The sequence below is a fragment of the Myotis brandtii genome, unplaced genomic scaffold (genome assembly GCF_000412655.1).
Source record: "Myotis brandtii unplaced genomic scaffold, ASM41265v1 scaffold17, whole genome shotgun sequence".
Lineage (NCBI taxonomy): Eukaryota > Metazoa > Chordata > Mammalia > Chiroptera > Vespertilionidae > Myotis > Myotis brandtii.
The window spans coordinates 8,911,321-8,929,569 of NW_005356259.1; the positions used below are offsets into that span (position 1 = coordinate 8,911,321).

General features: G+C 42.5%; 1 protein-coding gene across 10 annotated transcripts in view; it reads left to right on the forward strand.

Moving 5' to 3' along the window:
- The window catches only part of JAZF1 (JAZF zinc finger 1), a 327,260-nt gene that overhangs the window by 176,797 nt on the left and 132,214 nt on the right, over nt 1-18,249 (forward strand). For 6 of the 10 annotated variants that reach the window (XM_005862957.2, XM_014537006.1, XM_014537008.1 and 3 more), the window contains one exon: nt 13,979-14,051. In XM_005862957.2, the coding sequence (XP_005863019.1) occupies nt 13,979-14,051 (73 nt within the window). Of the gene's footprint in view, nt 1-10,642; nt 10,996-12,312; nt 12,522-13,653; nt 13,864-13,978; nt 14,052-18,249 lie in introns of those variants that run through there. The other 4 variants (XM_014537012.1, XM_014537011.1, XM_014537013.1 and 1 more) reach the window with 4 other exon arrangements.

The following is an 18,249-nucleotide window of genomic DNA, read 5'->3' on the forward strand; positions in this document are numbered from 1 at the left end:
CCGGGGGCCCGCCAGGCAGAGCTCCGTGGACCAGACCTCGACCCCAGTAAGCTGTGACCGATGTGCGCGCTCATGTTTGATGACTCGTTTAGAATACTTGGGTCACTCTCCGTCCAGATGTTCAGCTATTTCTCTCTGTGCATTTGTTTTCTTTTTTACTTTTTCTTATTTTAAAGCAATGATTCAGCTTCCCTGGGAGATGAGAAGTAATACGGGTGATTTCCTTTTGCCAAATCCTTGACTGGCTTCCAAAATGCAAAACTAATATGCCTGGTTATGACCTGATTTGTAACTGAGGTGAATAATAACAGCACAGGAAAACCACACTGGTTTCAGCCAATATGAATTACAGAAAATTCCGAGCCACAGGATGCTTGAAGTGATGCGGTCTTATTAATTTTAGGAACACACTGTAAAGAAAGAAAATCAATGACCAAAAAGATTCCTAGTCGGAGGTCTTGTCAGAACGCCCTTGTGAATAGATGGAAACAGCTCACAGTGCAAGGGTTGCTGGTGCTTGTTTGTTTGTGACTTGGTTTTAAAAATATACGAAGACACTAACCTCTCTACATAATTATTAAGCTTGACACTTTCTGTATAGAAAGTAAAAGGCAGGGCTGTGTCTCAGGTAAAGTCTGAATTTAAAAGATTTTATTGGATGTTAGATTTATTTATAAAACCTTCAAGTTGCTTTGAGTAATTCACTTCCAGTTTCACAGTTGCCCCTTTAGTTTGGAGAAAAATGCAAGCTGTTTGGTTTGACTTTCCCAACCAGTTCGGTCCCTTTTCCGGTTTCTAAGCCTTCTCAGAGTCTGCGTGAGCGATGGTCACCTGCAGTTACGGAATCTGTGTGAGTGATTATCACCTGCGGTTACATATTAGAATCTTTGGAGATGGGTCCTGGGCTCCGGATTGTTTTAAAACTGGCGAAGTGTCACGAACAGGCACTTCTGACTGAGAACCGTTGGTCTGTAGGTACCTGGTGCTATAGAAATGGCTGAAACCAAATGAAATAAAACTTGCTTATAGGACCCATGGGCATCAGGTCGTAGGACTCAGCACAGAGGTTTCTTCTCAGCTTGGAATGACCTATTCCAACCGGCTCACCTTTGTGTTTATCCCTGCCATTTCTCTGAGCCCTTGCAAGCATTTAAATCACAAACAGAGGCAAGCAGTGATTCCTACACTTCAGAAAAGCAGGTATTTTTTACACTAGATCATTTAAATCCTCTAGAGCAGCGGTTCTCAACCTATGGGTCGCGACCCTTTTGGGGGTTGAACGACCCTTTCACAGGGGTCGCCTAAGACCATCAGAAAACACATATATAATTACATATTGTTTTTGTGATTAATCACTATGCTTTAATTATGTTCAATTTGTAACAATGAAAATACATCCTGCATATCAGATATTTACATTATGATTCATAACAGTAGCAAAATTACAGTTATGAAGTAGCAACAAAAATAATTTTATGGTTGGGGGTCACCACAACATGAGGAACTGTATTAAAGGGTCGTGGCATTAGGAAGGTTGAGAACCGCTGCTCTAGAGTCTGGTCTACTTGAGAACAGAACCTTTTTGGTGGGGGGAAGGGGCCTTTGGGGTCTATCACCTAATACCTGACATGTATATTGAGCTTTCTGTAAATATTAGTTGATTACTTTAATCTTGATTTTGTTTTCCCAATTAGGACTTACTTCCTTGTTAATCTTTTTCTCCTCTAGAATCCAAGCTTGTGCTACATTTATATTTTGGTCAAAGGAGAGGGATGGAAATTTGTTTAGGTGCAGATGGGAGAGATGCCACAGTGTATGTAGATTTCAGGTGAATGCAATTCAAGGTGTCAGAACTGCCCTTTAAAGAAAAGAATTGTTGGCAGATGGGGGTGGGATGGGTTACAGGGGAAAAAAAGAGGAACAAATGGGAACAGATCTGCATTAATAAATATTCAGACTGAGTCCCACTCTTATGTCAGTGTTTGTAGGTGGTGTTATTACATGTAGTATTGGGTGATGGAAGTTGTGTGCTCTCTCATTTTTCACTTTAATTGCTTGCCTGAAAAGATCCTGACAGCTTCAAAGGTTACTGCTGGTTGCATTGTTCATAACTCAGAAATAATATGCATGTGCAATTTGCTTCATTATTGCCCACTAATAACCAATTCTGGAGAAAGTCCTAAAGCCACCAAAGGATCCATAATTTGACATGATGACTCCCCCCCTACCCCCACCCCACCCCGCCTCTCATTTTTTAACTATCCCAGTTTTAAGAGTGAGCCACAAATGCTGTGGTGATGTGGGTCTGATTTTCTTTCCATGAGCTTAGTATGATAAATTAAACAGAGGTGTGTGTGTGTGTTTAATCCAGAAAAACAAGGCAAGACACAAAATATTATATATTTCAGGTCCACCTAAATAAACTAGCATTCTGGGTGTTCTGTGCTTTGGGTAAGATTCAGTTTGGCTATACATAACTGAAAACCCTGCCTGCAAACAGCGAGTTGTGTTGCTTTTCCATGTATGACTTCCATTCTCAAAATTATCCCATATCCAGAGTAGATGCAGAAACTCCAGTCATCCTTTCATCTAGTCAGAAAAAGATACCACAAAGAAAGGCACATGACTTTTAAGGGGGCGTCTCAGAAGCCTTATGTCTTATTGGCCAAGAGTTAGTCACATGGCTGTACCTGGCTCAAGGAATACTGGGAAATGTAGTCTTTATATAAGACAGCCATGTTCCTAAGCACTGCGGAGATAGAAGGGGAAAATGACTATAGGTACTCCTCACTTTATTGCACTTCCAAGTTGTTTTTTTACAAATGAAAGTTGAGACCCTCCACCAGCAAAAAGATTACAACTCGCTAAAGGCTCAGATGATGGTTAGCATTTTTTAGCAATGGAATATTTTTTTTTCATATTTTAAATTTGTTTTTAAATTACAGTTGACATTCAATATTAATTTCAGGTGTACAACATAGTGATTAGACATTTATATAACTTACAAAGTGATCAACCCAATGAATCTAGTACCCGCCTGACACCATACAGTTATTACAATATTGTTGACTATATTCCATAACAATAAAGGTGTATGTATATATATATTGGTTTTTATATATTTTATATTGGTTTTTGATTAAGGTATATATATTAGGGTTTTCTTGACATAATGCTGTGGCACACTTCGTAGTCTGCAGTATAATGTAAACATAACTTTTACATGCACTGGGAAACCAAAAATATGTGTGACACGCTTTATTGCTATATTTGCTTTATTGCGATGGTCTGGCACCAAACCCACAGTATCTCCCAAGTATGCCTGTATCTGATGGCAGCCAGCATTCTCTGCCACGTTATGTGAATGCCGAGTTTCTAGATTTTCTGTGTGTCATTGTGTCACTGACTATAAAATGGAGATAATCCACAACCGTGCAGATTTGAATTTCAAAACATGTTATGAGCTAAAGAACTGAGTAGTAGCTACAGCTAACACATTGCTTAGTTAATCCTCATTTCAGCCCTAGGGCCAAAGTACTATCCTCATCGACATTTTACAGGTGAAAAAGAAAAAAACCACACACTTTAGTACTTAAACAGGTTATACTGCTAGTATTAGCTGAGGCAGTTTGACTTGTGTGGAGCTGCATTATTACCATAAGCAACACCAAGAAGGGAGCAGCTTTTCCAAGGAGAGGCTCATTACAGTAGTGAGTGCTAGAGGCTCAGGTACCGGATCATATAAAATACTGCACTCGGGATTAGTTATGACTCAGTTCCCTTCCTCGCACCCCAATCTTTTATATGCACACCCTTGTGAACTTTACTAATTACTTGGTTTCAAATGTGGTGCAACCTCTGGCTTTTCTTGATCTCTGCTGGGATTCTAGTAGACCTAGTCGGCCCTCAACCAATGCCTACTGATTACTTGGCTGAGCTATATGATAACCAGGGTTTCAGTCCGAGTAATGGGGTTTTTACTGTGCAGCATTGTTTTGTTCGAGGGGCACTTGGTTTCAGGGCCTGCAGGAATGTGTGGCGCTGGGATGGGATTCTCAGCCCTTCGTTCCTATCTGTACCACAAGTCCTTTATCTCACTTTGAGGCCCAGACTCCTTGGTTCTGCAAACCGTCTCACCACACATCAGAAGCAGACCTCCTTTTCTTGTCTGTCAAACCCCTTCACTTTCTACTTACTGCCTTACTTTTGGTAATGAGGCGCTCAGAGGTATAACATCGGAAAGAATCTTGTATTTCCATTTCTCCTCTCACCAAATCTGACATCTCCGGTTCCAGTTTCTCCACCACTCTCCACACCGCCACTGGTTATTTTTCTAAAACATGGGCCATATCACTTTCCACCTTCACCAGCCCTCCACTGTCTACAGAAGGAAGTCAGCGCTGGGGGAGCATTTCCAACCGTCCAGGACACAGGCCCAGTCTCAGCTGCAGGACTCACACGGACCCCTCCCCGGTCCCTGCTCGTTTCTGCTGCTGCTCATCTGCTCACACCGTTCTCTGTGCTGACTCCCATTACCCAGCTTTTGTGTCTGGAGGTCTGGGTTAAGGCACATGTAAAATCTTCTTTCGAGAAGTTTCTCTGATTCTCACAGAGAATCGTGCTTGCTTCCTACATCACTTAGCATCTTTTTTCTAAACTCATGCATCAGTCTGTCTGAGGTTGTCAACTGTGAAGTGGGTTGTCTGTCTCGCTCAGTTGTGAATCTGCTGGCTTAGAATTTCCCTTGAGCAAGTAACACACAAGAATTCAGTACGTCTCTCTGAGAATGAATTCAGTTTCTTTGTCTCTGTTCAGAGGTCCCAGCTTTTATCTAAGTTCAAACAACCTCTCCTATCATTCTTCTTTTGTAGCTTCCTAACCTGCCCTCTGGCCTCTTGATTTAGACCAGAGCAAACTACAGAAATTGTCATCCACAGCAGTCTAGGAATAAGAGCTCCGTTTCTCATAATATTCATGTGGCTCCAAAGCAGGGTTTCTCGACATTGACCTTTTTAGGCCAGATAGTTCATAGTCAGGGGGTGGGGCAGGGTTGGGACTGTTCTGTGTGTGTGCTGTGGGATGTTTAGCAGTGTCCCTGACTTCAACCCACTAGATGCCAGTAGGGTTCTCCCCAGTTGTCTCCAGACATTGCCAAACATCCCCGGGTAGGGCTGGGGGGATTGCCCACGGGTGGGGAGGCATGCACATGCCTCAGAACCACAGATTTAAAGTATCTCTAAAAATATTCTGGCTTGGCTGGCATGGTTCAGTGGTTGAGCCTCGACCTATGAACCAGGAGGTCACGGTTTGATTCCCGGTCAGGGCACATGCCTGGGTTGCTGGCTTCATCCTCAGTGGGGGATGCAGGAGGCAGCCAATCAATGATTCTCTCTCATCACTGATGTTTCTCTCTCTCCCTCTCCTTACCTCTCTGAAATCAATAAAAATATTTTTAAAAATATATATTTTAAAAATAAATAAAAATATTCTGTTACTAATGAATATTGGCTCTTCAGCTCTACTACCCATAGTACCCACAGACTTCTCACGTGTGCTTTCTGCCTCAAATTTAATGCCATTTTTAGATTCCCTAATCTCACCTATGAATGACTCCCTTTGTCTCACTCCATTTCTTCAAAACCCAACTCAGTTCAAATTAGACCTTGCCAAATTAGACCTATCTGACCCCTTTCCATTATTCTGAATTTTGCATTATTTTGTAGCCCTCTGAACATCTGTGCTCAACAGGATCTATTTCTTCATGTAAAAGTAGATGCTGGTACAGTCATTTAGACATGGGTCTATTTTCCTCTTCTTCCTGAACTGTCTGAGCTGGGTGCTTTTCTTTGTGTCTTTTGTGTTATGCATATCCAGGGCATTCATTTACTCGGCATACATCACAGTGAGTCCTGGCTGAGGATTTGTGGCCTCTAAGATCTGTCCCTTAAGCAGCTTCCATTTTGGTGGGGTGTTGAGACAGATTAGCAAATATATGTAGTACAACACATGGTAGAGGTGGTATGTAGGCCAGCACCTTAGAGGATGGGGCGGATTTCCTTGGGCAAACAGTTTTAGGCAGAAGGGATGAAAGGTCTCTTTCCATAAACAAATATTTCCCTCCAGCCTTGAAGAAAGGCCTTCAGGAGCCTCATTTCCCTGCCTTCTCTTTTGGCCCTTAGCGTCACCCACCAGCATCAATCTTCTCTTGCAGGTACTTGCTATTCCTACAGGAGGGAGTAACATGGAAACTCCTATGGTCTTTGTATTACATGCTACTTGGTTCCACCATCAGGCTCATTTCTGGGGAAGCAGACATGTAAATGTCTGTGTATATGCACACATGCATGTTGGATTAAAGGGAACCACATTTTGGCCTTACTCCTGTTTGAAAGAGTTTTATTGTTGTATAATCCCAGCACCCCAGTCTCCAGGGCTGCTGTATACGGGTGTGCAGATTGTGTGCTTCACAGGCATATCTGGCAGCCACGATGGTCTCTGGCAGGCTCTCTTGTCATAGGTAACAAGGTGAGAGAGAGCTTGAGTGGTAGATTACTCCCTGTCACCACTAAAGAGGGTGGGCTGAGAGTGTCTTAGACACCGGGTTCCACATCTTATACTTAGGGAAGATAGTTACCACTCTCAAGCAGTCAGGAATATGATGGGCTGATAAAGAGTTAGAAAGCACCCTAGTCAGAACTGTCTATTTCTAATAACTTTAAATATATTTTTATTGATTTCAGAGAGGAAAGGGAGGAGGGAGAGAGATGGAAACATCAATGATGAGAGAGAATAATTGATTGGCTGCCTCCTGCATACCCCACACAGGGGATCAAGCCCACAACCCGGGCATGTGCCCTGACTGGGAATTGAACCCTGACCTCCTGGTTCATAGGTTGATGCCCAACCACTGAGCCATGCCAACCAGGCTATTTCTAATAACTTTAAACTGCCATGCCAGATACCACAGGGCTGCAACGTGCCGTGTTTGTTTATAAATCAGCCTCCCCGCATATTGTCAACAGGGTCCTCGGTTGACTAATGTTTATTCATTCACTTGTGGAGGAAAACTTGGGCTACGAATGTGAACACGAATGCTTTTTTTAATAGATGGTGTTATTGGGCTGCACAGTGTCCCTGACTTTCAGATATTTAACTCGTAAAGTTTACAGCAACACTTAACTGCGTCTGGATTCCACATTGAATTTGGGAAGGCAAGGATCTCACTGTAATTTGCACTGACTGCCCTGTAATGGAAATTATGGCTTGGGAAAAGTTTCAAATGACGTGTCTATAAACTAAGGAAAAGTTGATCCATTTAAAGGCTGGTTATGTGCAATTGTGGGATTTTTTTTTTTTTTTGAAAGGGCCATTGCCAACAAGAAATACGTATTTCAGCAGCTGAAGTAAACTAGCCATGAATTAAAAGTTGGTCTTTGTAAATTGTTGGTTCATCAAATTCAGCCCTGAACATAGAGTGAGTTTAGCAGAACTGTGCTGGGCTCTTAAGAGAGCTGTAAAGGTTGTGTGAGTCCAGTGTTGCAATTGGACGGTGGCAATGAGCTGGCCTGAGAGGACAAGCAGCCTTTTTATTGGTCAGAACGCTGGCCCAGTGGGACTCAGGACACAGGGCTTTCTGATCCTAGCCCTGTAGTGAAGTGGGTTTGTGTCAGTAGGTATGTCAGGTACCCTTCCCAGCATCAATTTGTCTATTTCTTGGCTCCTGTCCCCCTACTTCCCTCCTCACCATTTGTTTTAGTGTCTCCTGTTCATGTTCATGACTTTCCCTCAAATGTCTAATGATCATTCCTTGACTGTTCTTGGCTCATATTTAAGACCAAGGCAATAAAAAGCTGATGAGAGGCTCTGGGTGGAGGCGAGGATGGAGCTTGCTGACCGGGGGCTTAACTGTAGGGAGATCATTTAATTAGGGGAGAGCCAGATGTCCACATCTGGAACTCTCTTCTCCGAGCCCCACTTAACTTAATCAGCAAGGAATCTCCCTGTCAGGCTGCCAGTGTCCCTGGGAACCGCGGAGTAGGCGTATTTCCACTTCCATCCCTGTTTTCAGCACTGTACAGGCAGGCCAGGAGATATCGTGGGTTCGCTTCCACCCACCGCAATAAAAGGAGTAGCGCAATAAAGTGAGCGCTAACCTTTTTGCTAGTGGAAGGCCTTGCCTTCAGTTTGTAAAAACACACTTCTGTGAAGAGCAATAAAGCGAGGTATGCCTGTACTCTCCCAGTCTACCTCACCTATGCTTCTTCCCCTGGTTCAGTGTCTCTGGATAATCAACCTTTTCAACAACCCTCTGTTTTCAGCCCTGATCCTTCTCTTCCTTGCCTGTCGCCGTACATGGCACCTTCAAGTCCACTGCCTCTCTGAGGCTTTGGCAGCGGGTTCCCCGCTTTTATCATGGTCTCCCCTGCTGCGGGCACTGGAGATTGTAGCTTCCTCTACTCTCTAGGGCAGCGGTTCTCAACCTGTGGGTCACGACCCCTTTAGGGGTCGTCGCCTATGACCATAGGAAAACACATATATAATTACATATTGTTTTGTGATTAATCACTATGCTTTAATTATGTTCAATTTGTAACAATGAAATTGGGGTCACCACAACATGAGTAACTGTATTAAAGGGTCGCGGCATTAGGAAGGTTGAGAACCACTGCTCTAGGGGGATCCGTCATTCAAGGCACTGGTCGGAATCACTTACCTGCTGATGTCTCCCCTCCCTTCTATCCCTGGGACTTTATTTCTTTACTTTAGCAGGACCTTGGATGGTGAAGGAAACAAATGCCCTTGACCCATCTGCTACGTTTGACCCAAGTCTTTCATTTTCTCATCCTAAAATTAATTTGCATATCTAGTCGGTAATTATATGCATCTCCTGATGCTGGCCCTGAGCTCAGTGCTGGAGAGATGAAGGCCCAGACAGTTCCTCACCTCTGAGAAGCAGGGAAAAGAAATGATGTGCGGGGACAAAGCCTGTACAGTGATATGTACAGGGATAGTGCCAGCTTGAAGTGGTGCAGAGACAGGAGGGGGGATGTGACAAGCTCGGCCGGGACGTTGGGGAAGGCCATGCTGAGTAAACGAAAACTCTGTGGCTTCGTGAATCCCACTGTTGGGGGAAGGCTGTGACCAGACCGCGCCCATTAATTATTACCGAGTGAGTCCAAGGAAAAGTGGTGTATCCAGCCCAGATCTTCAAAATCACTCTGCTGGCTGGGTGGGCCTTTGCCTCTCCAGGGTCTTCCAGCTGTAAATGGCCCGCTGCTCCCCACCCACGGCCTCCCAGGCTTCCCACGGTTGCCATGCACACTTAGAAAAGAGTCTGGCCTTGGGAAGATCAGAAATTGCAGAAGGCCTTCCCAGGGTGCGTGACATCGCATCTGCCCCTCACTGCTGCCTCCCAGCCTGCGAATAGCTCACTGCTGACAGAGACCTTGTCAATGTTATTGAGAGGTACTACTGCTCTTTTTTTTTTTTTAATATTGATTTCAGAGAGAGGAAGGAGAGGAGCGGGATAGAAACATCAATGATGAGAGAGAATCATTGATTGGCTGCCTCCTGCACACCCAGCATCAGGGAGCCAGCCTGCAATTCAGGCAAGTGCCCTGACCAGGAATCGAACAGTGACCTCCTGGCTCATGGGTCATGCTCAACCACTGAGCCATACCAGCGTGGCTCGACTTTCTTATTATAAGGAATTTCACGTATTTGAAATTCCAGCAATGTAGACCAGTTAGAGCAGTGGTTCTCAACCTTGGCTGCACATTAGAATCACCTGGGAATCTTTTTAAAATCCTGATTTCTGGGCTTCATCCTCCGGAAATTCTGTTTATTTGTTACTAATGTTGTGGCCCCACCCCATAACAAAGAAACAGAATTCCCGGAGGATGAGGCCCAGAAATCAGGATTTTAAAAAGATTCCCAGGTGATTCTAATGTGCAGCCAAGGTTGAGAACCACTGAGCTAGAGCATAGCCAAAGCCCATGAGCCCATCAATTAACCTGTTAACCCAGCCAACAACCTTGATACTGTTTTCATTTAGGCTTGAAGATACCACCACAAAAGGCTCAATATATCACAAATTCAGACACTCGGTTGCCACTGGCCCCCAACACCAGGGACAGCAGGGCTGGTTAACGGGGCCTACTGATGGACAGGTGGTCTGCATGGTTTGCCCTCCTTGGTCCTGTTGCAATTCAAATTCCTATTGAGAAGGGTCTGAATGTCGACCTTTCTTATTGCTGTCAGCGTCCTGGCTTTTTTCTTCGCCACTGGAAGTTATGGGAGCTTCCACTCATTGCCTGTGTCTGTCCTTGCGCAGTGTGTCTGTGCGAGGCAGGAACGATAGACCAGGCGGGAACGATAGACGAGGCTTAGCCCTGCAGTAAGGAGTCTCGTTGAGAGGACACTGTGTTTCAGAAACTTTGAAGCAAGCCCATAGGTTTTTATCGCTTGGGTGTTTTCAAATCTATTTTAATATTTGAATTCTCTTAGCCCTGGGTGAACTTGAACTCTGTGAGTGTGCAAGAGGTGGTGTGAGGCAGAAAACAGTAACCTCTCAGTGTGTTTTTTGGCTATACCCCGTCCTGCTGAAAAGGTTGGTTTCTCTTCCTTCTCTTTTCAGTGATAGGAAAGTGGCAGAGCCGATGTGTGGCTGAAGACAGCAGCCACTTACAGAAACGCTTGCATCCTTGCCAGTTGCCAGCCTAAGGAGCATCACGTGGCCATGGAAATTCAAGTGTTTCTATCCCACAGCCCATCTCCGGGAGGCGGATTATATCTCTGGGCAATAGCAGCCAATGTTCCAGTTTCATATTTTTATTGGCATCGTAAACAAACAAGCGGGAGAACTATCTGGGAGGTTGTGTGCGGCAGCCAGCACAATTCATATCGCATTTCTTTTTGTAGCAACTTAAAGTGAAGAAGTGCTCAGTGGTGTGGCACATGGCATATGGATGTCCTTACTGAATTTGGTCATATCCAGTGAGTAGTGCTATTCTCAGTTCATGCTGGTAACGTGCGTAATTCAGTCCATAAAGTGGTGAGTCAGGGTTACCTCGAACCAGTCAGCCAGGAAGCGTGTGAGGAGGCTCCGAGCAGCTTCTCCTGACTTATGGGTACCAAATATCTCCTTTCATTTTAAGAACTCGAAGCATTAGTGGATGTTCGAAAGGTTGCCCAAGGAAGCATTGGATGTGGACATGATATTTTAGGCCTGATGGGCGTCTCTCTGGAAGTTCTGCTTTCCTGTCACGTAAGAGTCTGCATCCTAGACAAAGGTGAATCCTGCCCGAGGTGCTTCCAAGCGGCCTTTTTGTCATGGAGAGGGTGGCTTTAGAAGCTTCTGGAAGTCCATTTCACCATTCACAATTTCAGGGCATGTGAGCCTAAGTCCAGGTAATGGAAGGTGGTGGAACAAAGTAAGAAAACTTTTCAAAACCTTGCTTTGCAAATAGAAGGCAAACATTCTTGATTCTTTGGGAAGCAATGTTACAAGTTTGTGTGAATGTCAATGGCCAACAGCATTTTGTTTGGACATAAGATACTTTCTTCCCCTTTTCCAGAGAGGTACTGAAATGTGAAGAAGAAAAGAATAATACAGCCTGGTTTAGTGGTTCCATGAACCAAGAAGTCACTGGTTCGATTCCTGGTTAGGGCAAATGCCCAGGTTGCTGGCTTGATCACCAGTAGGGGGCATGTAGGAGGCAGTGATTGATGTTTCTGTCTCTCTGTCCCCTCCCTTCCTCTCTAAAAAAAAGTAATAAAAACATATTTTTAAAAAGAGAGTAATACAAATTGTGTGTGTACATCTACACATACAAACTAATAAAAGAAAAAGTAAAGGTAGCTTATGAAGGTAATATTGAAAATATTTCAAAAATTATATAATTTGGAAGCAAAGGAAAGCTTTAAAAGATGGTTTGTGCGAATACTGTTATACTGGGCATCAGTTACAAAAATAAAGGCAAAAGTGGAGGACATAAAAATATCAATTGGCCTCTTAACTCTTTCCCCTTTATACACACATTTTAGATTCAGAACGAAGTTTTTTTCTTTCAAAATAACACACCGGATGTCTCTCTGAAGGAATGAGTTTTAATGAATCAGGTTCAGGCCCCGTCTCAAAAGCTAAGCATCTCGATCATCTGTTCCTAAACTTGGAGCAAAATGGTTTTGTGAGTTTTTGAGATGTTTTCCGCACAGACATTTGCAATCATCACCCTGTTCTTTCTCATCATTCTCCGTTCTCTTTGTCTTCCTGGCTTCTCTCTCCAATCTTTCATGCCTCACTTCGTTAAGCACCTAGAAAAAGCTTGCAGGATTGGTCTGTCAGTCACCATCTGCACACGTGGCCAGCCCAGCATTCCAATGGACCGTTTTTAGGAATAAAACACCTTTCCCTGGTGAGCATTGTCCACTGCCTACTCTCCAGTGAGCACGAGTGAAGTGCACAAAGCGTTCCTCTCCGAAATGTGGACATACTTTGGGGCCACAGCAAGCAGATGAGTGTGAGTACGGGCTGTGTTTGAGAACCAGGTTTCCCTTGAAGAGTGGTTGTTGTCCATGAATTTGGAGAACCACGGGGGTAGTTCTAGGCCAGTGACCTGCAGACAGTCTCAGCTGCAGCGTGACCGTTGTAGGAGAGCAAATGCTGACTTACTCTCTGTCCTCACTTGTGCTGTCAAACCCTTGAGATCCGACTTGAGGGAGCCATTCAGAGAATCTTTGTCTCTTGTTTCAGAACTTGGCTTTCAAGGACCTACAATGGCAAAGACCCAGGAAGCAGGGTTTGTGAATAGAATGTCCCAGAAATTCTTGGCAGAGGAGAAAGAGTCAAGTGAACGTGACGTGATTAGCACACCAGGAATAAGTTTGCCACTGCTGTCCAGTTTTAATCTGCCAGTGGGAAGCCTTGTCGATTGATTTCCGTGCTATCGTTTTGCCCCCGTGCTCCTGGCCACTGTACCTGCACCCCTGCTCATCCCCTGTTAATGCCTTTTGGAGTTAATGGGTGGATCTTACTTCTACCACGTGCAGGAAACACTTTCTGTACCAAGGTGCTGGAAACAGCATCTGTCGTTACATCAAAGCAGGTGTGACTGCCAAGTGCAGCTGGAAGAGTTCTAAAAATGAGATGGTTTTAAAGGAGGTTAAAATGAAAAGAAATCTGTGTGCAATGTCTGAACCTTTTTCTGAGAAAACAAAAATGTGCTCCTCTTCCTCCACTCTTATTGCATAAACAATTGTGTTTGCATATTTAGCAGTGCAGGTGTTTTGGTGGTTTTTTTTTTTTTTTTTTTTTTTTTTTTTTTTGGTGCTGTGAGAAGCAGCCTTCCAGAGGTTGCTATGGCGTTGAATTCTGTGTCTTGGAGAGGAAAAACCCCTCTGAAGAATGTGGTGTTTGTGGATTCCAAACCAGTATGAGGATTTCTGATCGAGAGTCTAGAGAAGATATAACAAACTCATTCTACAATTCGAAAGTTGAAGAGCTGCCCTCCGGAACGTGAATCCCAATCCAGAAACGTGCTCAGCAAACAAGAACAATGCCCCGTACATTTTCAAATTGATGGCTCTTTCCAATGGCAACTAATTTGTTCCAGCCTTGAAGTGAGCATAATTAACAGAGACTTTCTTTCTTAGGCCGATTAACCACCGAAAACCATGCCAACATTGTAACTGTAAGCAGTGAAAACCAATATTTATGAGGGGGATTGTGCAAGAGTTTGCGTGACAGATGGACATTTTATCACTGTTGATGTTTGGAATTCCCTTGAAAAGTAATGCAATATCTTGTTATTTGCGAATGAATGGACAAACGATTGTGCTTTGCTGAGTTTTCTTTAAAAAGAGGTATACTACTAGTAAATTAATTTTTTTCTCTGTCTAGCCTTTATTAGTTTATGTTAGGTAGGCTCATATATTCTGATGCAAAAGCTGAAAATCATAATTGTGTTTTTTATTACAGATACAGATCCACGTGTTTTAGAAAAACAAGAATTACAGCAGCCAACCTATGTTGCCCTCAGTTACATTAATAGGTAAGCCGTTTACAGAATTTATAACAACCTCATATCTGCCACATGCTTATTTTTTTCACTGTAACTTCTGACAGTAGAAAAAATGTTTTCAGTTTTAAAATATTTACAGGAGATGATTGAAAATCAACCTTTATATGGAATGTTCTTGTGTCTCTGTTGGGGAGATGCAGGAGGTAGTTAGTTCTCTGTGCATATGGCTGAAAACGACTGATTTATAAGCTCATTCGGGAACTATTTTGTGTGCAGAGTTCAAATATACTCTTTGGACTTCATAGGGCAGTCTGGGAGATTAATGGATTTATGTTTGAGGGAAACTTTTAAACGCTGGGGTGAAGAGGCATTTTATGAATTAGTACATTGTTGGAGTATCAGAACATATCAGGATATAACACATTGAAATAACTCAGTATCAGAAAGCTCTTTAGTAGAAGCTCATCTTTGAGTAAAAACGTTGTCAGCAACTGAACTATTGTGAGTGTTTACTGAAAGTGAACATGTGAGCACCAGTTTAGAGAACAGTTAGAACTTGACCTATCAAGTCTGAAAGAGGACTTGGTGTTTCAGCCAACTCAGATAATTTAAGGAGACAGTGATTTCTGGAGAGAACCTGAAATCAGCTTGTGTAAAGAAAACTCACACCCCTGAAGAAGAAAAGCAAAGCACAAGCAAACTAGTTTTTAATGGGAACGACAAACTCTGCTTGTAATTCAGTGCATGACTTTCTATTGACTCTCCCTTGTTTATATACAACAAAGCGTGTGTTGGCAGTCATTGGTACCAGAGCTGAGATTCAGGGTCTGAAGTGGAAAGCTGGGAATGAGTTACTTGTACTGTTTCATTTTAATGCCTTTTTAGAAAACTTGCTTCAGTCTTGTCAAGAGAGAGCTTTGGAGTTGACTGTGCTGTGTCAAGTTCTTTTATGAAGCGTGTTTTTAAAGGATTCATTAGCATAAGCATCTATTTGCATATCTGTTTTGTGCTTCCTACTTATCAGCCTTCCCTGAAAGTGAGAGAAAAGATCTATAGTTTATCATGACCCAGAATTTTTGAGATGTTTAAAGTAGAACACCTTTAAAATCACATCAGGCACAAATAAAGATGTATATGTGTTATCTCCAGTGATTAGCATGGGTTTGGAAAAGTCTTTAATTATACATTAGAATTATGTGAATGCTAATTAGCCTAGTTATAGTGAAGGATGGGATAAATAGGCTTATAGATTAACTGTGGTATTAAGTAGAACTTTTTAATGATGTGGCTATTGTGTTTTGGGTAAAATATGTTACCTGGATATATACAAATTCATGTGATACCAAGCCTTGTTCTAATAAGAGTCTATGAGGTTTTCACGTTCATTCTTCCTGATTAAATTGTCAACCATGATGGCAGCAAGGATCTATTCATTACACAGGTGTTATACTCACTAAAGAAATACATACTCTGGCCCTAGCCGGTTTGGCTCAGTGGATAGAGTGTCAAACTGAAGACTGAAGGGTCCTGGGTTCGATTCCAGTCAAGGGAACATGCCCAGGTTGTGGGCTCGATCCCCAGTAGGTGGCATGCAAGAGGCAGCTGATCAATGATTCTCTCTCATCATTGATGTTTCTATCTCTCTCTCCCTTTTCCTTCCTCTCTGAAATCAATAAAAAAAATTTTTAAAAATATTCTTAAAAAAATACTCTGCCAGGTGTGATTTGGGATACACAAGAAGTCGAATAGGGACAAGGGCCACACACAAAACACTACCAGAGAACTTGACTCAAGGATGATAATTTAGCATAAACTGTGCAGTGGGATATGCCTGAATCCTAGAGAGTTAGTGTAATCAGTGGGTGTGAGATTTCTTGGATGAGTCTTCTGGGAGAAAATGAGTCATTTTTTAAAATAATATTTTATTATTATAGCCATACAGCATTATTACAGCATTGTAGAAAATTATAAAGTATAATCAAACAAAATTTTTTTTAATTAAAACGTCACATTCCCACCACCCAGCTATCACTACTAATAATACCTTAACATATTTCAGGTTATTAAAAAAAAAAAAAAAACATGGTTCAGTGGTTGAGCGTTGACCTATGAACCAGGAAGTCACAGTTCGATTCCCTATCAGGGCACTTGCCCAGGTTGCTGGCTCAACCCCCAGTAGGGGGCATGCAGGAGGCAGCCAATCAATGATTCTCTCTCATCATTGATGTTTCTATCTCTCTCCCTCTCTGAAATCAATAAAAATATATTTGGACCTAGCTGGTTTGGCTCAGTGGATAGAGCATCAGCCTTTGGACTGAAGGGTCCTACGTTCGATTCCAGTCAAGGACACGTGCCCGAGTTGCGGGCTCGATCCCCAGTAGGGAGCGTGCAGGAGGCAGTCAATCAGTGTTCCTCTCTCATCATTTATGTTGACAGCTAGTCAACTCCCACTTACTCTTTATGTTTCAGTTCAAATGTCTTTCTTAACGTGCCTTCCTCTAATGCACTAATATAAACTAACACTTATCACAGTCTTTACCTTTGTATTTATTTGTGTGAGTATTTATTTGTATATATATTTGGGGGGGAAAACTGTTTTGCAACCTACTCTGTAGTCATTGATCTTTCCATTTCAGTACACTTGAATGTAATTTATATCTAACTCAGATCATATTTAGATTTTCCCGGATAAAACAAACAAATCCTTTACAGTTGTCTGTCTCATCCAGTGTCCAACCCAGAACATTGCATTGCACCTACATGTTTTTCCCTCGTCTCTTTTAATCTGGCACAGTCCCTTCAATTGACAGCGACCGGAGAAGGGCCAGGTGTCCCACCTGAGGCTCCTTCCTCCCGGGTTTTCTTTTGGTTGTCTTCCTGAAGATGTCATTTAGTGAGTTCCTCCATTTTCTGTATTTGCTATAAACTAGAATTTGGGTCTGGAGAAGACGCATCTTGAACCCGTCACATCGTATTTAGAGGCCTGAGAAATCAGAGGACTTACCACATGCCATCTTAGCTGATAAAGTAGACTAGTGTATGGGGATTGACACTTTTACTAGAGATTTCTAGGTGAAGGGGACTGTGTATGGAAGGTTGCCCAGGTTACTAACAACCCTCCTCTCTTGGGATCCCTTTCTGGACAGTGCCACATTCATAACATGGTACTTAACACATGGTAGACCCTCTGGATGTTTGTTTGTAGATGGTAAATAAACACCTAGTAAATGGAAGAGGGCAGAGCAACGGGCAGCAGCATGGAGGAAGCCACGTCTGGCCAGAGGGAATATCTGCTTAAAAGGAATCATTAGGGCCTTCGTTACAAAAGGGATGCATTGGACGTCACAAAGCCAGTATGGATTCAAGAAGAGACCAATGTGGGTTAAAATGTGAAAGGAAGTCTGCTTAACAGCAATATCCTGACTACAGCAGAAAAGAGGACTATAAAAAAACTGAACAAGTAAAAGATTTTTTTTCTTAAACCTCAGGGGAAAATAAAGTCTAATTTTGCTGAGCAATGAAGGCAGGAAAAGAATTAATATTTTGCTGCTCGTATATCCATTTGTCCAACTCTAATGGACTTTTGGGTGTGTCAAAATTGAGATGAAACTTTCTTTGGCAATAACATTGACTGTAATCAACAGAGTTTGGATCCTTAAAATGGAGCTACTTTTTTGGATTATGAAAAGAATTGAGTAGAAATTGGATCCTTTATTTATGTCTATTTAATGTTGCTTTACTCTCTTGAACATAATGTGTCGAACAAACCTTTAATTCCTTCAAAAATAGATCTGTTACAATACCTGCACACATTTAAAATAGAAATAGTTTAATGAGAATGAGGGAGACTGAATGAATTAGTGAAGGTTGTGGGAATAATTCTGCAGAAAAAAAAGATGGATATAAATTGTAAGGATAGGAAGTTCTGCTAATTCTGTGATGTGAGGAACAATGACAAGTCTGTGTAATGGGAAATTTAATTGTTTAGTCTGTATATTATTTATGCATCTGGAAAATAAAATGTAAAAGACAAGAAGAAAAACTAGAAGATTTTGAATGAGAGAATATGGAAGAAATAACACTAGGAAAAGCGAAAATAATACTTTTACACCTTGTGCTATGATGATCTCCATTTTACAGGTGCAGACGTTGACACTCAAGTTAAATAACTTGCCCTAGTTCTGGGGGAAGGGGGGGGAGGCGGGGAACCTGGGGAGTACTGGGTTCA